The following is a 23306-nucleotide window of genomic DNA, read 5'->3' as shown; positions in this document are numbered from 1 at the left end:
TTATTTTAAGTATGTAGTGATATCTCATTGTGGTTTTAATTTGTATTTCCCTAATGGCTAATATCAGGTCTTTTCATGAACTTGTTTGCCACTTGTATATCCTATTCCATGAAATGTCTGTTTATGCTGGTGGCCCATTTCCCAATGGGATTGTTTTTTGGGTTTTTTGTTTTTCAATGTTTTTACTGTTGACTCTGAGAATTCTTTCTATATTCCAGATCCTAGTCTTGTTGGATTGCAAATATTTGTAAATTTACTTGCAAATATTTTCTCCTGATCTGTAGATTGTATTTTCATTCTCTGATGTGTATGTTACCATGTAACTGTGTGTTCAACCTGACTGTCCCCATAAAACTTATATTTTTCATTCCTCAGTCATTTTTCCTTTCTTTATCATCTAACATAAATACACTTTCTGCCAATCGTTTTTGTAGATGGCCTAATTATATTTAATAAAACTATTTCTCTTATTTTTGGTTTTTTGATTAAATGGTTTTGGAGGGTGGGAGGTTGCAACTCATATTGATGGTAAGTTAGAACCTAAGACATCTGTTCACAAAGAGATGAAAGAATTTAACTTTGTTACTTTGTTATGTCAAAGTCCAAACAACCAGCTGGAAAATGGAAAATGGAATTGGTAGATACCACAAAGCTAATATTTTAAAATAATGCCCATATGATTATTTTATCAGATTTGTAATTTCACCTAATTAGTATGCTTACTATGGTGTACTAATAAGAGTGATTTGTATTTTATTTTATTTCAATTTAAAGAATTTCTCGTCGTAGGATTTTAAGAAATGTCAAATTCTTCTGTTGTGTCAACAACTGCTCTCCAAATGAGTGTTTTATCATAAATATTGCCTTTTATTCTTTTTTTCACTTTCATTGAAAACAAGCCAGTGGTTTCTGTGAATGAGGGTATTTTTTGTTTAATTTTAGCTTTTCTTCCTGTGTTTTAAACTATTTTTTTCAGCTTTTGTTTTGTGTTTTCTTTGTATGGAAGACTGTATTTTGCCTTTTATTTAATTTTTATTTTTAGCAAGCATGGGAATATATTCTTGCTTACACTTTGGGAAAGAGAACACTCTAAATGTGGCTTAATCAACATTGTAAATCATTTTCTTTCTTTCCCATTGACTCTCGGATATGTGCATTGTGGGAAACATGTGTGCTTTAGTGGCATATATTTTTGAGTCTAATTAGCTGCCTGCCTGTAATCAGGACTATATCAACTGTTGTCATTCTAAATGTTTCCTTTCTTTTTTTCAAACACATTTGCCTGATTGACCTTTTTTTTTTTTCTCTGTCTTTCTATGGGGCTGCTCCAGGAGCCATGGCTAATCATCTTATAAGCAATGCTCTGCTTCGTCCGCATGGTACTAACAATCCCTATAATACATTGCTTGGGGAACCGGCGGTCTGTAACAACCCTTCTGTCAGCATGTACAACACACAAGGTGTGCTGGAGTTTATCTTAATTTTTCCAAGTGAGAGTCCCATTTTATGTAGCTTTTATGGCCACATTTTATTTTTCCTTCTTCTCTCCTGCCTTTTCTTTCCTTTGGAAGCAGACACACAGACTCCCTTCGCCTCCCACCCCTCTTGGTGCTTTTATTTTCCATTTTCCTTAGGTTTTCCTTAGTAGGAAATGGATTCCTTCCTTCTGATAAACAAATGCTTGTTTCATCAATATATGTTTGTTTCTCTGTAATGTTATAAAATGTATTGTGGTTTGTCGGTACTTTTCTTGTTGTTGATTGATTTTTATATTAAATACCTATTTATTTGGAGAAATGAGATATTTGCTTAAGGTAAGTAAGATAAAGGAAGACTTGATTCAATAGTCTTAATGTTTTAAGATTAAGAAATAATCTTACTCTGTTATACCATGAAGCACACTCTAGGCACAAAGCATCAGGACTGATGAAAGCATTTAGATCAACGCCAGGGAAAATTATTATCGAACTACGACGCTGTGGAGGAAAGAGCAAGCTCTATGCTAGCTTGCCATTGCCTGTATGAATCGGCTCAGGAAAGTGACGTAATGCTTTTTCTTCTGTGGCTACCTATTAAGAACAAGGCTTTTGAATCTGGTTCCTCTGTAGATCCACCAGCTTTAAATGATATAAAATTTAATTGTATCTCAAATAAATAAGCATAAATCTCCTTAAAATAACTTACAATATAAGTGTTTGGATGTGGCTTTACCTTTTCTAAGAATAAAAATTTATTAGGGGCACATGAAATTAAAAATTATTCATATCATATGTAAAAAGATTACAGGGAAAACATTATTCAAATGAAAGTTTCATAAAAGAAAAATCCTAGTTAGTGAACCACTTATTTAAAATTGTATTTGAAAGAAAATTCACTGTAACAAAGAGACTTCCACGGTTCCTTCAAGTTGGACGTGATAGATTAACAGTATTTAACTTTCCCAGGCAATTTTGAATAAAATTTCAGCTATCCTCTGTGGGAATCCTTGTTTTCTTTCCTTCTCAGTCAGAGGTAAAGATTGGTGGCGGTGAGTGTGTAAAACTTGGCGTGAATGCCCGTTCTGGAAAAGCGTATGTTGCAACATGGCCGTTGGGTGTCTAAAACCATTTGAGCTTCTCAGGTGACAGCTTGCCAGATACAGAGGATGATTTTAAATTATTTCAAAAATACCAAAGTCAATAATTCAGAAGTGACTTCTGGAACATAAAGTTGTTTGTCAATAGGATGAAATACTTAAGCAAACTTTCAATATTATCAAGTTTCTTAAAGCCTACAAGTCTAACTTTCATTGTAGACTTTTAGAATCAAAAGAAGGGAGAGAGCTCCTTGAATCCTCTTGACCACATTGCTGACATTCTGTCAGCCTGCTTAAGTATTTCCTCTAATGGAGCCCTTCCCACCTCAGGATTTCATGTGTTCAATTGTTGAAATAGTTCATTTGTTAGGTACTTTGTTTCCTTCCTCTGAGCCAAAATTTGCCTCTGGCCATGACACTTAGGTTTGCCCTCTAGAGAAAAGAAGAACAAAGCATTCTTCTGCTCCCTGTGGCAATCCTTTAAATTCTTGAGAGCGGCTAACCTGTCTTCTTTTAGTCCTCCATTTCCCTAGTAAAACAAGCTGAGTGCCATCAATATGAGATAGTTTCTGGGTCCTTATTCATAGTTAGTTCCCCTCTAAATTGTCTCTCATTTGTCACTGTCCCTATCTCATTGTAGCACTCAATAAAGTGTACAATACACAGTCCGCCAGATGTGGTTTGGCAGAACAATTTAGCAGACCTTATAAAGGCTTGTTTTGTTTTATTTCTTTATTTTCATTAGGCTAAGTGACAAATAATTGTGTCACTATAAACATTTTAAAGTATGCTGACATATTAGTAAGTTTTGAATGATGTTAAATGAAGGTTTACACCATATCTGCAAATTCAATCTATCGCACATTATTCACCTTACACAAAGAAATTGTTTTAAAACAAGTAATAAATTTAGATCATATTTTGTTTAGCTTTTCTGATTATTCAGATATAGTTTCAAATGTCTTATATAAGGAAAAACTAACAATTGTTAATCTATATGTTTTCCCTAATCGATATCTGGCTTCTTCTCTTATTTTATTTTTACCATTATCCTAAATTAAGGGATTTTTTTCTAAGAATAGAACACTTCTATAAAGACTATCAAAGTGAAATTTTCTTGATGCAAAATTTAAAATAATACCATGTAGATGCAAAGTTTTATTCCTGTGGAATCTATTACTAGACATTGCTATTAAGATTATCAATAAATACACAAAGGATTCTTCTGAATGGATTTGTCATTATTGCCAGTAAACTAAATAAATTCTACTAACTTTTCTTAAAGCAAGAGTAAATAATTTCATAAATATTTTTCAGAATCAGAAGTGGAATTGTTCAACTATTTCATGTTTTAGTATTTTTTAAGATGTTAAGAAACTATCATAGTGCTTAAAATAGTTCTTTTTACCACTGACCAAAAATAAATCTTGGTGACTGTCATATTGCTACTAATCTTATGCTTTCAGATGAATGCACTTATATTCTTACTGGCAAGGTGAAATCTTACATGCAGTATAGGTGGCTCGGTATGTACTGGAGTGGTTTATGCTGAATGACCACTTGGTTCTGTTCTCTGGGTCCTCTCATTCACTTGCACCAATGCCATCCAAGCAAAGAAGCATTCAGATTTAAAGTATCCACTTCTGTTTGTAATGCCTTTATTGGAAATATGTAAAGATGTGTTTATGGTATTAGTAAAGCATATCGAGTTAGGAATAAAGATGAATAATATACTTTTGTTATATTGGATTTAAATTTTGTGTGTGGAAATATTTAAAACTTCATGCATAGTATGTCTGGGCCATTATCTTCTTGTCAGTGTTGAAGAATTCATTTTTTATAAGATAAGTCTCATTATAGATTAACCTGTCAACAAAACATAATAGAAAGTCATCGTTTTACAAAAGAATTTACATTTTAAAGTAATTGAATTAAACTCTAAAACTTTAAAGAAAGACATATATTAGGATGGGATGTAGGGAAGAATACATTATAGTTGGTAAGAATACAAGGTTATATTATAAAGTCTGTAAATAAATATTCTGTTATGTCTTTCAAAGCCTAAGGCAAAGGTGAAGAGAAGGAGACAAACAGTAGTGCACAGAGGAAATCTAGAAGATTCCCTTTCTGACACCAGGCCTGCCATTATTAGCAGGGTGGTGTTAGATAAGGCCCCGCACTTCTTGGCTGCAGTTTCCTCATCTGGAAAAACAGGACTTGAACTTTGCTTCTCGCTCATGTGCTTTCCACTCCTAAAACGCTCTCATTGAAGGAAGGAGCTATAATGAGTCAACAAACGATTTCCATCTGTTGCCATACAGTTTGGCTTCCTTATTTCAAATTCTTTTTCTAAAGCTATTTTGAAACTTTAAAAGACATTTCCCATGCCTTTTGAAATAGTATTGGTCTTTTGCTGAGAAGCAAATCAACTTTTAAAGTACAAAAACTGTCTCCCTAAAGCAGTGGTTAAGTTATAACAAGTGGGAATCTCTTGAAATGATCTAGCTGGATGAATTCGCTGGTTTTTATTTTGTGATGGTTTAATCTTCCTGTAAACAAAATCAGCAAGAGCAGTTCTTTTGACCTGATTAAAATACAAGTTTTTTTTAAAAAATTTGGCTAGGATTGTTTTTAAAGGATCAACTCTCAAAATGTTTGATTGCATATGATTGTATGCCAATCCAGAAGAAAATCTAATATTGATGGTGGTGTTTTTTTCCCCCTCACATTTTCCTGATGCAGAGTAATGCTTGGATTTAACCCTTTTCTTTCTCCGTAGTTATACAACTTTGGAATATGAGCTCCAGAAATGACAGTATTGATCAGTATTATGCACAAATGATAAAAAGCATTTGTATAGGGGGAAAAATAACCTTTGTACATGGAAGGAGAAGATACTTAAGGGGAAAAAAACACAAGTATGAAAACCTTCAGCTGTAGTGTTCTCTCTGTGTATAATAAGCTAAAGTTTTATTTATAGTTTTACTGAAAAATTTTACAGTTATATAACATTCCTTAGAAGCAAGTATGTTCTAACATACACACACACACATATATAATATTGAAATATAGTGTGGATATAGTCAAGGCTTGCCCTCAAATTTTTACTCTCCTTGGTTGGTGTGATAATCTTAACTTTAAAATAAATGTGTATTTGTTTGAAATTTACAAACTGCAGAAATGCTTATTAAAGACTCGTTTTATTAGCATGTGTTAAGGGGGATTTCTTATTTTCTGACTAACATTTCAATATTTTTAATTATGATAAACCATGTAACACCAACTCATGAATTTTGGGGCAGTGGAAATTATTTCCTTTGACTCTTTTTTCTGCATATCATCAATTTGCTTTTTACTCATGTTTCTTCTACTGTCGCTGTAAGCTTACTTGTTGTTTTTTCTTTCCTTTTCTTCATGCTGTCGTTTAGAGCCCTACAGAGAGACAAGTATGGGAGTAAAGCTAAACATTGCATATCAAATGTAATTTTTTTTAGTTCACTTTTATTGCATCACATATAGATGATGTAGTTATTAAAAACAGTTCATCTCACAATTTAAAAACTAAAGAGCTTATGAATCGACTTATATAAATATATGTTAATAGCAATTAGACGCTTTTGTTGTCTGATTCTTTTATTGTGTCACATAACATAGTTGTTAAGTCTCATGTAATGTTTGTGTGAGTTAAATTGTTTTTAAATTAAGCATTTATTTTTGCTAAGTAATTCATAAACTTTTAATTTTCATGAGTATATTCCATCATACAAATATGTCACATGCAACATAGCCGTTTTATTTTACTATGGCTGTTTTCAATCCGTACCTAATGCATTGACAACAGAAATAATAAACACATGTTTCAATGCATCAGTCACTCAACCATAATCATCAAGCATACCATAGCAGCCTCTGCAGCAGCAGTCACCCATCACATACGGCCCTTTAAAAAGCATTTACTTTTATTTTTTCTTAACATTGTGGATTTGTCTACAAAATACCTTATAACATGAAAATAAATTGCTTCACGCTATGTCTGTGATGGTTGCTTTTTAATGTATTTTATGCATTGCTGTTTTTGAAAACTGTGTTACTTGAATACAGAGTATTCATCAGAAGTCCATATAAAAATTGATATATTTGGGGCACTTTATTTAAATCAGCAATGAAAGTTCACTTTTGGCAAACATAACTGCATCACAGATATAGAATGAATGCTATATTTTCACAAGTTAGCAGTGTATTGAGATGTTTAATACAATTCTTCAATTAATTGTCCTGTAAAGAAGTACTCTTTCTTATTTACCAGTATTGGTTAAATGTTTGTGTTTTATTTTCTTTTGTGGTTGCATTTGAAGTGATTTATGGAACTATTATAGATTCTTGGATTTCTGTTCATTCAAGAGAATGCAAAAACCTTGAAGAAGCATGTGGTCAAATTTATTTCACTGCAGCTGTTTCTCCCCAGAATAAAATGTTTAATCTCTTTTAAACCCAAAGTTTAATATGCACACAAAGTCATCACTCATTATGAAATAGAACCTTTAATACTAACTGTTTTTAGGAATCAGATCCCTGTGTCCTTACACATTCTTTTGTAGTATTACCTAATGACCCTAAACAATTACTAATGGGTTAATATAATAGTAAGCAAAGTGCTTATAGCAGAAAAAAAATTAGAAAGTAAATCCAAATATTTTTGTTTTGAAAGTTCCTATGTGCAAATTATTTTTGATGTGCCATTTATTTGACTAAGCATTATTTCATGACATCATTCTGACAAATTGAACATAATCCTTTTGTGGTTTTGTGTGTAGGGATTATTTTTAATCCTACAAAATTATATAACAAATTATTAGAAACTACCTGATTCTTTTACTTTGACCAGTATATTCAAAGTACCACACATGAATTATGTTAATATTATACCTATTTCAATGTTAACATGTAAAATTAAAGGTAATGAATTATTGAATTGACTTTGACGTGTATAAATTGAAAGCTATGAGTGATTACACCAAAATTTTGCATTTTGTTGTAAAATTTTCCTAAGTTATAACCAAATCTGCTTCAAACAACGTGAGGCAATGTTTGTGTGGAAATTGCAAATTTACAGGTTTTTCTTATTCTTTTAAAGATTTAAACACTTCTTTTCTAAGATTTCTATCAGTTGTCCAAGTGTATATATATAGATACGTACATATGGATTTAATAGTATTTTTATTTCCAAACATTTTATACTTAATTAAAAATGCTAGCAGTTTATACATACTTCATAGTCGGATGTTTTTGCTTGTGTGTGTATGTGTGTATGTGTTCTATGGCTAATTGGATATAAGTGTCATAGTGTTTTGTAATCTTTTTCAGAGGGGCTTCTGAACAATGCCAGGGATACAAGTGTCATGGATACTCTACCACTGAATGGTAACCATGGCAATAGTTACAGCATTGCCAGCGGCGAATACCTGAGCAACTGTGTGCAAATCATAGACCGTGGCTATAACCATAACGAGACCGCCCTAGAGAAAAAGATTCTGAAGGAACTCACTTCCAACTATATCCCTTCTTACCTGAACAACCACGAGCGCTCCAGCGAACAAAACAGGAATCTGATGAACAAGCTGGTGAATAACCTCGGCGGTGGGAGTGAAGATGATGCCATTGTCCTGGATGACGCCACCTCCTTTAACCACGAGGAGAGTTTGGGCCTGGAACTCATTCATGAGGAATCTGATGCTCCTTTGCTACCCCCAAGAGTTTACTCCGCAGAGAACCACCAGCCACACCATTACACCAGAAGGCGGATCCCCCAAGACCACAGTGAGAGCTTTTTCCCTTTGCTAACCAACGAGCACACAGAAGATCTCCAGTCACCCCATAGGGACTCTCTCTACACCAGCATGCCGGCACTGGCTGGTGTGCCCACCGCAGAGAGCGTTACCACCAGCACCCAGACCGAACCCCCACCGGCCAAATGTGGTGATGCCGAAGATGTTTACTACAAAAGCATGCCAAACCTAGGCTCCAGAAACCACGTCCATCAGCTGCACACCTACTACCAGCTAGGTCGTGGCAGCAGTGATGGATTTATAGTTCCTCCAAACAAAGATGGGACCCCTCCAGAGGGAAGTGCAAAAGGACCTGCTCATTTGGTCACTAGTCTATAGAAGATGACAGAAATTTAAACAAACAAAACTGCTAACACCTGGTTGACTGTTCGAGTTGATATAAACAGTGGTAATAATGTGTGTACTCCTAAATCTTTATGCTGTTCTTGAAAGACAAACAAAAACTCTGACTTCTTTTTTTTTTTTTTTTTTTTTTTAACTGGGATTTTTAGGTCAGCCCAGGGGAGAAAGATAACTGGCGAAATCCCCCTGTGCCCTATCCTTTCCTGCCCTTTTCCCCCCTCAGATGGAGACTTCATTATGTTAATGAACGAGTTATGAAGAAAATGGCGCTCATTGTGGCCTTGTTGAATTATGTTGTGTTTGTTCTAACATCTCTGATGCTCTGTTACTATAATTACAAGGACCTGCTTTTTAAAAGGCCAGAAGAGTTGTTTGAACTTAGTAACCATGCTGCATATAGATCGGAGTGCTGCACAAACAAACATAAAGGCAAAAGCAAAACTGTATCACGTAGCGGTTTTTAGTCACTCATGACCTGAATTCACCACAGCGGGAGTAGCTGTGGAACACAAAATCAAACAACAAAATTAATAATGAAATGGAGGGGAATTCTAGAATTATATGCTAAATGCATATTTTATGATTTGCTGTATTAACTGATGATAAAACTAATGGCAAAAGAAAAATCGAACAATTTCTATGTAATGTACAGATACTAGCATTGCACATATAGTCTGCTTTCTGTTCCTCCAGAATTTGAGTCCTGTTAATGTAGTGGAAAAAAAAGAAGTTTTCTTTTTCTTTCGTGCTGGTCTTGCAAGTTTGCCTACCAGTAAGAGAGCGAAGTTATCCTCCTTTCTTCTTTCTTCCTTCATTTTCTATTCTTTTTCTTTCTTTTTTTCCTTTAAAATTTCACCTGGCAAAAAAATAAATAAATAAATAAAGGAAACTATCACTTTATAAGAATCATTTTCTAGTAATGCAAACAAATTATTTTTTACAAAAAAAAATAAAATAAAGAAAATTAGACTTCCTTCCCTCACTATATATCTTTATTCAGTCAAAAATATTTCCAAGAGCATTTTTGCAAATTAGAGCAGGACGAACTTTTATGTTTACAGTGCACATCTGTTGTAATGCAAAGCATATTTGGCAAGCAGTTCATCACCAGGAGAGTAGCTATGATTCTAGAAGTCAAGAGGTGTCAATAGAGCTAGCGGGGCTTCTGCATGTGAAAAACGGTATCCTATAGGCGTTAAAGTGCTGAATGCTCAGTCTGACCCCCAAGTGGGCACCTGCCCTACCAATTTTTAAAGGAAATTCACTCCCTCGTAGTAAAAATTGAAAGGTCAAGTTATTTTGAAGTGATTTTTTAAAAAAATTCTTCTGTTTATTAACAGGAAAATTTATTTATTTGACAGGATTTTAAGTAATGTAGGAATACAAGAGGTAAATTAGCAGCACATATGATTTTTTTTTTAAATTTATGATCCATTTTGTATGGTCTCAAAGTTGGATGACCTCATTACTAATATTTGTTGTAAAAGTGAAACTTGTTTGCCAACCAATAAACAACTGATTGAGATTTAGAAGATATTGTATTGATGTATGTACTATATGATTAATTATTCTCTTCATTTTTCTCGCCTTTCTTTCCTTCTATTTTAAATATATAAACTTTGCTAATCCTCTGTGGCCCAAATGAGCCTTGCAAAAGAAATAAACCTGCCTAGATGGATAACCTAAGCACAAAATTATACAATTTTTGCAGGCGAAGTAAACCAGAAAAATGGGATGGGCATGTTTATGTTGGCTGAAATAAGATGCATTAACTTACTTTCAAGCAGGTTAATATATTGGTTACTGTGTAGGTTATTTATAAACCAGCGGCAGTCACTAAGCTTATTATAAAAGCCGGCTTCAATCAGAGATTTAAGCATTGAATTTGGGGGGAGGGGTTGAATCGTACTTTTTCCTTCCTCGTATGCTTCATTTAAATTCACTCAATTAGCTAAAAGCCACAGGAACAATGACAAAGAGCATATCCATTTTGTAAAGATAGTGTAAGACATTTTTATGCTAATTTTTTCTTATTCTATATATGGAGAAAATGGGAGGGGGAAAAAAGCCCTTTCAAAGAAACTTTCTAGATCTCCGATTACTGAAGAATTTTTAGCAGCACTGTCCAAGCGTGGAGACCCTCCGAGGGCAAAGCCAGAATGAATTTGCCAAATCAGAATTTCTCCTGTAGTATGTGATACATTGGTGATTTCTTTTTCTTTTTTTTCTCCAAAAATCTAAACACCACCCACCTATAAAGGAGTAGTTTGGAGAATAGCCAGTAATCTATATATAGTTTAAAAATATGACAAGAGAAAAAATTGGGTGCTGGGCCAAAGTGCATCATAACCTTAATATCCCCTCAAAATACCTTACGCATCATTCCTTTTTAATCACTTAACATGACTATTTTTTTAAATCTAAAGATTTTCTTTAAGCTGGAGGAGAACCAAAAACTTTAATGGTAATTAGATTTTCTCATACCACAATATGGCAATATTAGCACCTGAAAGGTGGTTAGCCTATTTGTTACACAGAATACATTTGGTAATGAAAGAGCCCTTTTTAGACATATTTAAGGTAACTTCAGAAGCAAACATGGTTTGTAGATTATGAACACTTATGCTTGTTTTGCCAGATCAACAGTAATCTATATGAAAACAAGTCTGTCAATAAGAAGCTAGTTTCAGACAACACTGGGGAAACTACCTCAAGTCAGCTTGCTGATGCTGCCGATTCTGATTTTCGAATATTGCTACCTCCCTGCCGGTTATCTTTTGTGTTTCATTATGTGGAAATTTGAAGCAGGTAGCCTCCCCAGCTCTACATAGACCAAAAGAAAATCACTTGAATACATACACTGATGCAGAAGGCCATTCAGTACCGTCAGTTACTACCCAGCGCTTGCATCAAGAAGAAAGGATGAGATTTTTGAACTCTCATACATCATAATTGGTGTGATTTCAGAGATGTAAGATCCCAAAGACGTTCACAAGAAGAGATTGTTACCCCAAGTTTTATGTGACTCTAATGAAAACAAAACAATGGATAAAGGAGTTAATAACACATACATTTCAATAGAAATTTGTGTATATGTAACATAATCATTTAGTCCTCTTTACACTAGCAAGGGTTGAATTCCTAAACTTGAATTTTTTTCACCTGCATTTTCATGTGTAGCTATTGATAAATTAAGTATTTTTAAAATTTCTTCTTTTTTACCACCTTTGGTTGCTCTGTATTTTCAATACCCTGTGACATTCATGACCTACATATCTGCATACTTCTGATGTGTTTATCTGATTTTCCATTAAGAAGTAAATTTCCATCAAGCAGACATACTATACATACCTAGCACATTATTTGGATAGCTGGAAGTAAAAGTTATGCCAATGAAACAAACCAATTATTGTTTCCTAGTAAAATGATACTTGATAAAATTTTACACTGATTTTTTTTTTTCTCTTTGAGATCTAGTTCACATGATACTTATCAGGACACTAGCTAACAGATCTCATGTTGAGTTGATTCAGAAACTGTTGAATTGTTGCACAGCCCATGCTCCTAATTGGTAATATTTATGGAGAAATCTACATTTTGTGAAAGAGAAATAGGTTGGAATTCCAATTAAATATTTTTGAGCATCCTCCTTTGTTTTGACTCTATTAAAATTAAAAATACTATAGTTGAATAGTAAATTGGTATGCTAAAACAATCATAATGGGGGAAAAAAGCTGGCATAAGAGCACTTATCTTAAAGTAAAAATAGTCGGGAAAATAGATTCATCAAATGCACGTAATGGAAATACCCTTAACTGCTTGTAAAACAAATTCACAATGACTCTAAATTAAAATGTGGTTTATGATCTGTATTTTTAAAATCCCCATTAATCTAAAAATGTTGACATTAATGAAAGATCTTCAAGATTCATGTTTTTTTATTTTTATTTTTTAATATTAACTTGGTGTGAAAAACTTTTCATGATAATGAGATAAGCGTATGAGTGAGTTGGTAATATTTATATAGAACTCATAGACTTAATTTTAGGCAATATCTTCAGCTTTTTCTCCACATGTGTTCAAATCCATTGACTGGTTTGCTTACTTTAAAAGATGACTGACATTAAAAACTTTAAAGACTGACTTTCTCCATTACTGTAGAGACCAAAAGGAAGAGGAAAAGTAGTTTCTGGGTTGTCTGAAGATCAACTCCAAACTAATCAATAATCATCTCCTGTTAGTGAAAGAGTAATTGGTTTTTAGAAGTTGTCCATCAGTTCTGTACCAAAGTGCTGCTGCTTGGGATGTTTTGGGGAAAAAAGATGCAAAAACCCACAACAGAACTACTATGCATGTCAGTTCCAATTTAGAGAGAGAGAAAAAAGAACTCCAACTCTAATTTGATTTTGAGCAATTCTGAAAATATTGACAAGAATGTCTTTTCCTCTCTAACAAAAATATTTGAGATATAATAACAATATGTATGTACTCCCCAGTATATTGTAGTACCAAGATTTAAGATTTACTTAGTTCATGTTTAGTAATTCATAATTATAACTCACCACATAAGTAATTACTATGCATTCCGAAGTAATACTTTAAACTTATCTTATGCGAGATTTCTGCGCATCAATACATTAGTTAGGAACACGGAAGCACAGTCAAGCAGCAACACTGCACAACAGCTCATGGAAGCATTCTTGCGCAGATGAATTCTAGACGAGAAGCTTCTCTGAGTCCATAAAATAGATTCGTTGGATCCCAACTGTAAATTCAATTTTGTAATCAGCAAATCAGTCTTTCTTAAACCATCTGAAAAATATTGCTAAATATCTAAATTTTCATCTCTAGACTAGTAGAAATTAAATAGTATTGGTAGCTGCTTCTTTCCTGCTTAGGCAGTAAGAGGAATCTTTCCTATTTACCAATTAACCTGATTACTTCCTCTTTGCTTTAAAAGGGAAATCAGTGTTTAAGTTTCACCTGTACACATACTTCCATACCCTGACTGCTTTTATTTACAGCTTGTGTGTTTGCAATATTGCAAACTTTGTGGTCTTTGCAATAAAATAGGTAGCTATTATAGTTTTGCATATTCTCATTTGAAATAAAGTTATTATTGTTCCCTCTTTTTAGAAAAAAATTAAGTCAGCACTTCTTTAATGTTTAGGACCTTTAAGTTCTTATTTGAATGTCTTGATTTCAACTCTGTTTTGATGTTTCTTTCTCTTTATAGTATGTCACGCAAATTTTTCTCATTTAATTTGTGTCCCATTAGAGTATTTCAAAGGTAAATGCAGACTAAGATTTTAAAGAAACATGTGAAAGAAAAACTTTGATTTATATTATGAAGTCAAGGAAGAGTTATACAAGAAAAAAACCTCTAGTGGGATAACCAAGTCTTTCCAATTCCAATATGAACAGAAGAAGAGCAGAACCAAGTTGGCAAATTTATGGTGAGGTAGCAGGACCTAAATGAGAGTTATAGAGAAATATTTTCCAGGAAAAAATGAAATCATTTGGAATGATAAAAATCTTAAACACTGTACCAAATGCTATTGATGTGTTGAAAAAAATAAAATTGGAGTTTACCATAGTATAATTTTATCCTGCTAATTCCACAGGAAACACTAAACACTTTAACACTCTAGATATTTTTGTCTAGCTACACCTTGTCTCAAGGAAACATGAATAATTTATAACTGTTTCTTGAATATAAGTATTTTTGCCTCAATTCACTGTCACTCTCTAATCTGCTTCTTGTACGCCAACACAGTTAATGCTACTAGTAGCTTTGTACCTTTTAGAGCTTTATTATGAATCTTTCTAATAAACATTAAATTAATATTAAATTGGAATTATGTACATTGTGCAAAATAATTCACAACCAAGCAATATTCATATTACAGGATAATTCATTATATATATATATATATGAATATTACTTTGAGACTGAACAAATAATTACACTGTTGAAAATATTACTCTCAAGTCCTCTCTTCAGTTAATGTAGTCAATTCATAAAATTCTGCAGACAGTTGTACACATGGTGTGTTATCAAAGTACTTCATAATCCAAATGTGTCTAAAAGTATTCCCAATGCTTCTTTCATTCTAGAATGATAAAGGAAGGAGCTTGAAAAGAGAGGAAAGTAAAGCCAACTTCCAAGGATCTAATTTAGAACAACATTGTCATTCAGAATGAGTAATTTCAAAATAAGAATGTTCCACTCTGTGATCTAAGTGAGAGGTTATTAAAGATTTACAGTTAGTCAAATACCAGAGGATTTTAAATGTTAAAGGAGTTAAGTTTGTCTCAATGGCCCAAGACTGCAGAATTTCACACTACATTGGCAAGGAAATATGTTTAAAATTCATACCTAAAGTAGCTTTTTAAAGGTTAAAAATTACTCTGATTCATCTCAAGGTAGACTGACAAAATGATCCTGGCTTCAAAATGAAATGTATTGGTTGACCTCAAAAAATGTTTGGCAAGATTCATGAATGTCATCAACTCTTTAATAGTAAGTAGAAGTCTTTGGGGATAGAACTCAAAATACAGTGTCCTCTTATGCTGACCACTGCCTGGTTCTCTAGAGTATTTTTTAATGTCTTGAATTTCAAATTGTCACATTCTCTTATGTTTCGAATGACATTATGAATCAAGAAAGATGAGGAAAAAACATTTAAAGTTGGTTTTCATGCCTCATTTGAGAATAACATTTCCTTTACCATCCCAAGTAATAAAATATGATATTTCTTGAAACAGCTCTGGACAATCAGAATGTGTTCATTTATAAACAAGTCTTTGTATATTCTAACTAACACTGATCTTTGCCTATGGAAAAAAAAATCAAGAATTGTAGAGGAAATCAGCTTGATTTCCCTTCATTTGGCTTCTGTGAATGCACTGGAAAGTAGAAGGATAATTTGGAAAAGTTTATCCACACTGTTTTCCCACTTGCCAAGCATTAAATCTAATTCAAGAAATATCTTTTAAAAAGATGATAGTTTATTTTAAAAACTAACAACTAATTACACTATTTCTCATTGATAAGAAAAATCACTTTTTAGCAACAAGAATATAGCTATTGCAGCTTTGGTCTCTTACCATTCTCATATTTACCCATGGCATTAATATTATCGTATACACCTACCAGCTTTCAATTATTGGATTTTTTCTCTTGTACAACCTTTCCAACCTTTTTTTTTCTTAAGTGCTCTGTACAATCACATGTAAAATCATGAGCTACAAACCTCAATAAAAAATGTCAGTAAACAATAAGTGATGTAGTCACTGTTATTATATGGTAGTTCCAAAAACCTTGATTTTGGGACTGGTGTTTCAAATTGCAGGATAATAATTAAAACACGGACTCAATATATTTCCTTTCTATCCCCGTGCCCTGCCACCCTCCTCTCCACACATTGAAAATAAAATGTGACACCTTTTTTTTCCCCTTATATTTGCAGAGAACTGCTGCCACCCAAGGTGTCTGTAAAGCTCTTAGTGTCAGAGATTCTGATTATTTACTTTACTAACCTTTAGCCATCAGCAAAACGAGCACAAAGATCAGCTGGAGAAATCTAATTCAGATTCCTATCCTTTATAACACTGAAAATACATTTTCATAAGAAATATTCTGAAAAGGAAATGGAGAGAAATCAGCAGCTCCTGAGCCCCTAGTATGTGTCTGATACTTTACATTGTTTCCTTTAATCTTCCCAATAATATGGTGAAATGCATTTTTTTTGTACTTACTTTACAGAGGAAATTTAAATTCAGATTCACAGTCATAGAGCTGGTGAATTTTGAACTAAAATCTCAATCTAAAGTCCATTTTATTCTTTCTAACCATGTTATATTGCATCAACTGGATGATTAGTTAAGAAGAAATTAACCAATCCCTTGGCGGGGAAACATGGAACCTCCCTTTAAGGAGCTCAAAGTTTATGTAAACTCCATTTTATTAGGCAGCGGAGAGAAAGAGAAGTATCACCAATTCTACTCCTTTGAAAAAATTACTTTTCTAAGAATAGAAAAGTAATCTCTACAGTAAATACAATATCTATTTTGTACCTGATATATAATGTCCTTGGTGCACATGAAATCCTCATCCAGAAAATTCTTAAACAGATTCTGGGTTAGTGCTAAATAGACTCTGTGTGTGTGTCTTATTTCTGTTATTACCCACCCCTCCACCCACACACACACCCAAACACACACACACAAAAAGTAGTTAGAGAATAATAGTGTGCTTCTAAATCAAATTCTAGTTAAAAGTTTCATTCTGATCTGTATGAGTGGTTCATTCTATCATAGAGCTTGTGTAATAACTGCAAGTTTCTCAGTTTTTATGTATGCAATTTTTCAATATTTAATCTTTACACAACGGTACTTCTAGTGCTCAAATATAGCATTTTACAGCCTGTCTTCGGCAGGTCTCATTTGATGAAGAAATAAATGGTTCTGAGTTTAAATATATTTGGGAGACAGGCTAAACAAAGTAACACAGATTTTTTTTATTGTAGGATTTCAGAGAATGCACTGCAAAACTACGCGAGGAGTATATATTGTGCTGCTTCCTAAAATTATTTGGCCCTGAAATCCTCAGAGAACCTGAAGAGCAATACATTGAGAACTATTAACCCATGGAACTCAGTTTGTGAAACATCGCCCCAAAGATTTTTGTTATATCTGAGTTTTGGTGTTTTTTCTGAGTATTTTACATCAATGAAATGTTGGAGATGTGACTCCTCTAATATTAATTGCCCTTATAACTCATGATAAAATAACGTTATAAAAGTATCTCCACTAAATGTCTGATCCCAATCCTTAGGTGGAGAAAGAACGATTAATGAGATGAATGCTGCCTTAAGAATTCCGCCCTAACCATAGAATCTCTTCTTTTTTGTATAGCTTCCTATCTTCTAATATTAAATATCCATTTGGCTGCAGCAATTGGAGACAGAAGATGTCTATACTCAACAACCATGCTTCTCATTTATAAAGTGCCTATAAATTACAACATGAGAATCTTGTTAAAAGGCAAATTTCCATTTGCGTTAGTCTGCGGCAGGTCTGAGGTGCAGCATTTCAGACAAGCTCTCGGGCTGCCTGTGTGGCAGCTCCACCTGGTACCAAGGCTCTTAGACTCTTTCTCACTCTCTTCCTCGGAAATACACTATGCCTTGCTATCAGGGTTTTTTCCTTTTCCTTTTTTTTTTCCCCAAGTGGTTATTTTTAGATATTAGAGAATATATTATAGGAATGGAGAAACAGAGTTACTAGATTGTGCTCAATTTTCCCAAAAGATAAATCCATTCATACTTTTGGAACTACATACAGAGTAGATTCTCAAAGTTGTAATGGATACAGTACTACTGAAGCTGAAGCCATTAATTACTCTCCTACACCATTTTAGGTTCAAAATGACAGAGGAAAGGGGAAGGCCGTGCATGTGTGTTTCTGTGAGTCTGTGTGTAATTGCGCATGTATATGTTATTGCATATATAGAGAGAACAACACACATATATATGTAGTAATTGCTTATTTATGAAAGATCCTAGCAAAGTGGTATTTTCCTCATAAATATTTATCAAAATATACTAGAAGTAGTTATTAAAGAAATTTAAACTAATTTTTTGAGTATGTAAAAGATCTGACCTTTGCAAGTGGAGATACTTGATGGTTTTGTTTTTTGTTTATGCTTTTTGATGAGGAAGATTGACCCTGAGCTAACATCTGTTGCCAGTCTTCTTCTTTTTTTTTTCTCCCTAAAGTTTCAGTACATAGTTGTATATCCTAGTTGTAGGTCATTCTAGTTCTTCTGTGTGGGACACTGCCACAGCATGGCTTGATGAATGGTGTGTAGGTCCACATCTAGGCTCTCAACCCTGGGTGGCAAACCCTGGGCCACCAAAGCAGAGTGCATGAACTTAACCACTCAGCCACAGGGCCAGCCCCTAGTTTTCAATTTGTATGTAAAGTGGGGAATAATCACATAGGTAGATATGGCAAAAAGTGGAAAATCAATAAATGCCCAGAAAGTGACATCGTTTTGAATTTTATAGATAAATTCACTTCTAAAAATATCAGTTATAATTAATTTGTTTCATTACAATACTAAAAAGTTTATTTTCAGTGAAGAATCTTCTCTAAACAGGATATCTAATAAGGCAAAAGTCAATTCACTTTTCCCTACTTACCTGAGATGCTTCATCCAGGATATACTCACAGTCACAGAGACAGAAAATATAAATGTCTTATCCAAAAGTATCAAGGATGTTAACATGCTCTGAAGATTTTATGTACAAATTGAAATAAAGATCTTGTGTGTATTGGTGATTGTTAAGTGTATTAAAATCAAAACACACCATGGTATTAAATAAAAATTTCTACGTAATTGTGAATTAGATAATCCTTATAATGAACATGATCTTTCAGATAATCACAATTCTCCAAAGACAAGATTCATGTCTGAATCTCCAAGACATTAATTCTCTTTGTATTTCCAATTGTGGAAAAACCTCACTAAACTCTTATTTTTATTTTGATATTCTTGCTTTGCTTTTATAAGATGTAAGAACATATATTTTATATTTGGCATACAGTCAATCCTATCAATTAGCCATATTCCAGAAATTAACAGTTATTTCTAAATGTTGGGAAAAAAAGATAAGGTATCTTAAAATGCAAACCCCTTGTCTTGCACTTTATACTTCTTCAAGCTAATAATTTCTCACATTCTTGGAAAGCCTTTAGCACAGTGTTAATTTACACCATTCTATTGCAACTGATGAAAACAGAATTCCATTAATTCTGCTAATGCAGAAAAATACACTAAGAAGAAATAGATTCAAACTGAAAAAGAATACAAACTTTCCTTTTAAGCCTAGAGTTTTAAAATTTTCATTTTTAAGGATAACATGCTATTTTTCTATAACCTAAAATTTTCAAATTAATGTAATAGTTTTACAGTTGTAATGTATATACATAAATTGTCTAAAAAGTTAAAAAACAGTGTTAGATTTTATTCACTTATTTTGAAAAGAGGATGATTAAACTTATCCTGCTATTTTTATGCATTATTATGAGGGTCAATAAAATAGCTCAGTATTTCCCAGCCCTGGCTTCATTTGAATCACCCAGAGCGTATTAAAAAAAAAAAAGAAGCCCATGCCTCACTCCATACCAAGGAAATCAGAATCTCTGGGGGTGGCCCTCATGTATAAGTTAATTTTAAAAGCCCACAGGTGATTTAATGTGCTGTTTGGGCTGAGAATCAGAGTTAACTGTTGAATAAATGTTGGATAAGTATTTGCATTAATCATGTTTAAATATTCTCAAAGTACTATAAAACTGTCTTTTTTTTTTTTTTTTGAGGAAGATTATCCCTGAGCTAACTACTGCCAATCCTCCTCTTTGCTGAGGAAGACTGGCCCTGAGCTAACATCCATGCCCATCCTCCTCTACTTTATATATGGGACGCCTACCACAGAACGGCTTGCCAAGCGGTACCATGTCCTCACCTGGGATCCGAACAGGTGAAACCCCAGCAGCCAAGAAGCTGAACGTGAGAACTTAACCTCTGTGCCACTGGGCTGGCCCCTAAAACTCTTTTTTAAAAAGTAGGAAAAGGAAATGTATAGGAAAGACTGAAACAGAAAATGTCTTATCCTCAAATGAGTCTAGCTAATCACCTAAATATGGTTTTCCTTCCAGTTTATAAAGATAGATAGTATATGGTTCAAATAAAAATCAACTGGATTACTAAATCACATTTTTCATGATTTAATTCATAGAACAAAAATTCTTGGGGCCGGCCCAGTGGCCGAGTGGTTAAGTTCGCATGCTCCGCTTCGGCAGCCCAGGGTTTTGCCAGTTCAGATCCTGGGCACGGACATGGAACCACTGGTAAGGCCATGCTGAGGTGGTGTCCCACATACCACAACTAGAAGGACCCACAGCTAAAATATACAACTGAGTACTGGGAGGATTTGGGGAGAAAAAGCAGGAAAAAAAAAGAAGATTGGCAACAGTTGTTAGCTCAGGCACCAATCTTTAAAAAAAAAAAAAAAAAGAAGGCGTTCTGCAAAAAAAAAAAAAAGAAAATTCTTGTTCAAAATGTCTGGGCTTCTATCACTGTTTTCAAGGTCCATGAACATTATCATAGTAGAAAGAAGTCAGTTAAGTTTAAATCGAGCAGAATTCACAGACATATCTCAGGAATAACATGGAACAAAAGCCTCTTCAAGTTTTCCCTGGAAATTTGACTATTATCAGACCAGATAGCCACTTAAGGATTTGGCACAGTGTTACAGCTATCCAAAATTCTACTCTTTATAAAACTGAATTGCCTGTAATTCCATTGGGCGAAGCCGTAAGTTAATGAAGGATAGTCTTTTTTTATGATTAAATATGCATAATAAATAATAAATCAACTTTCTTCAATATGACTCTCATGACTCTCAGCTTGTTTAGCTTCTATAAGCCACCCAATTCATATTCTTCTTTTTAAGTTTTGGTAAACAACTAATATTGATTCCTAAAAATTGCTTTAAAAAGGAATAGCACAGAGGATCCCATGGAAGTTAAGAGAGAAACCAATGACAATTCATTACATAGAAAAACCACTTCTGTTGGGTTCTCACACCCACTAGTCTTCTCCTTCAATGGTTAGCAATAATACATAGAATTAGTACATCTCAATTACCTAGACACTTACATATAACTTTCATGGATAGAGTGATGAGGTGTCAAGTAGTTCTTACAATAGTGACAACTGATCAAACGGTGTTGTTGTTTGGAACACTGTCTTCAGAGGGCTTCATCCAAGATTAGTAAGAAAGAATCCCAAGATGGATTCTTTATGTCTGCTATGGTCAGGGAAAAAGACCACGGGGGAAAATGATCAACTCATGTGCAATTTATATGCCGTCTCTGATATACAAGTTGTTAATACAAATATCAGATATTCATATTTTAGTAGAAACCAGAGCCCTAATTATATTTAATGATAGCTACTTCAGTTATGCAGTGATAGAAAATATTCTCCAAGAGGAGCAAAAAAATTATTTGTATCATTCATTCCACTTCTTTCACATGTTTGCCTTGTCTTACTTACTAGAATAAGTTTAGAACAATTTTCTTTCCCATTATTTTTCACAGAGTTTTATCTATACTCTCCTCTCCTCTGTCCAATCATCACCTCCATTTGCCACATCTCTGACCAGGCTCCCTCAGATTCAGGCTAAACCCCATCCCAACCTCATAGAAATATGAGATCTCTTTTCTTTTTTTTAATCTTTTCCTACCTATCAAGCTCATTCTCACTCTTCCTCTTGTTTAATCTTAGCCTTACTTTTTCCCGTTTTGTTTCTTTGTTCTACAAAGATCATTTATATCTTATCTGGTGTTTCTTTGCTCCATAAATCAACAGCATCTTCTCTCACTCAATCTTGAGAGTTACTTATCACCCAGTCCTTTCCTTTCTTTCCCTTCTTTCCCTCAATATTCCCAGGTCCACCTTTGCCTCAGCCCTCAACCACATTTTTTTTTCCAGGTCATTTTCATCCATCTCTCTGGACTTCTCCACCCATCACTCTAAATCATTTGTTTTTTCTGTGCACAGTGTAAATTCACAGAAATTGAAGACCTGAAACAACCCTTGGATCATTTAGTGCAATCCCTTTATTTCACAGATAAGTAAACTGAGTACTACAGAGGACATGTGATTGCTCAATGTCATACTTCATTCACAGTGTAGTTAATTCTTGGATCAGGGTCTCCTGATCAGCACATTTTCTTCTATGTTATTTTTTTTTATATTGGATTTTCTTTGATAAGCCCTTTGACTGCAATATGTCTACCTCTGTGTGATCTAGTTTCTCCTCTCTTACTAGAGTATTTTTCAAGATCCTTTGGTTTTAAGTAATAGAACCCTAACTCAAACTTACATATACTAAACAAAAAAACATCAAATGCTTTTAATGGGATTCATTGACTCATCTAATCAAAGAGAAAAAGGGTAATGCCAGCGGCAATTGGGAACCAGGACAATGAACACAGTAAAGACTTCCTCTTTACCCTATTTCTGTTTTTCTCTGTGTGCTACCTTGATTTTGTTCCTACTAACAGGCAGTACTGTATGATGGTTGAGGGTCCAGACTTTCAATCCAGACTGCCTGAGTTAAAAACTTGCTTCCCTCTTTTCTAGCCTTGTGATTCTGAGCAAGTCCCTCTCTGTATCTCAGTTCCCTCCTCTGTAAAATGGGGATAATAATAAAATCTACTAAATAGGGTTATTGGGATAAAAGAGTTAAAATCATGAGTTACTAAAGTGTTTAGAATAGTGTCTGATACAGTAAATGCTTAAGAATTGTTCCCTATTCTTTTTTTTTTTATTGAGTTATTGATAGGTTACAATCTTGTGAAATTTCAGTTGTACATTAATGTTTGTCAGTCATGTTGTAGGTGCACCATTTCACCCTTTGTGCCCACCGCCCACCCCACCTTTCCCCTGGTATCCACTAAACTGTTCT

The 23306-nt window shown here is 33.8% G+C and overlaps 1 protein-coding gene across 31 annotated transcripts in view; it reads left to right on the top strand.

Moving 5' to 3' along the window:
* ADGRL3 (adhesion G protein-coupled receptor L3) overlaps nt 1-23306 on the top strand; it is a 798980-nt gene that overhangs the window by 753107 nt on the left and 22567 nt on the right. For 17 of the 31 annotated variants that reach the window (XM_070505758.1, XM_070505757.1, XM_070505756.1 and 14 more), the window contains one exon: nt 7940-10295. The exons of 3 other annotated variants lie outside the window; for them this stretch is intronic. In XM_070505758.1, coding sequence (XP_070361859.1) covers nt 7940-8739 — 800 coding nt within the window. In that variant the 3' untranslated portion in view covers nt 8740-10295. Of the gene's footprint in view, nt 1-1331; nt 1461-6003; nt 6056-7939; nt 10296-17294; nt 19949-23306 lie in introns of those variants that run through there. 11 more of the 31 variants (XM_070505765.1, XM_070505764.1, XM_070505767.1 and 8 more) reach the window with 5 other exon arrangements.

The sequence above is a fragment of the Equus asinus genome, chromosome 3, assembly GCF_041296235.1.
Source record: "Equus asinus isolate D_3611 breed Donkey chromosome 3, EquAss-T2T_v2, whole genome shotgun sequence".
NCBI classification, from domain to species: domain Eukaryota; kingdom Metazoa; phylum Chordata; class Mammalia; order Perissodactyla; family Equidae; genus Equus; species Equus asinus.
Note: the sequence above shows the minus strand (reverse complement) of the source record. Positions and strands in the feature narration are given on the sequence as shown.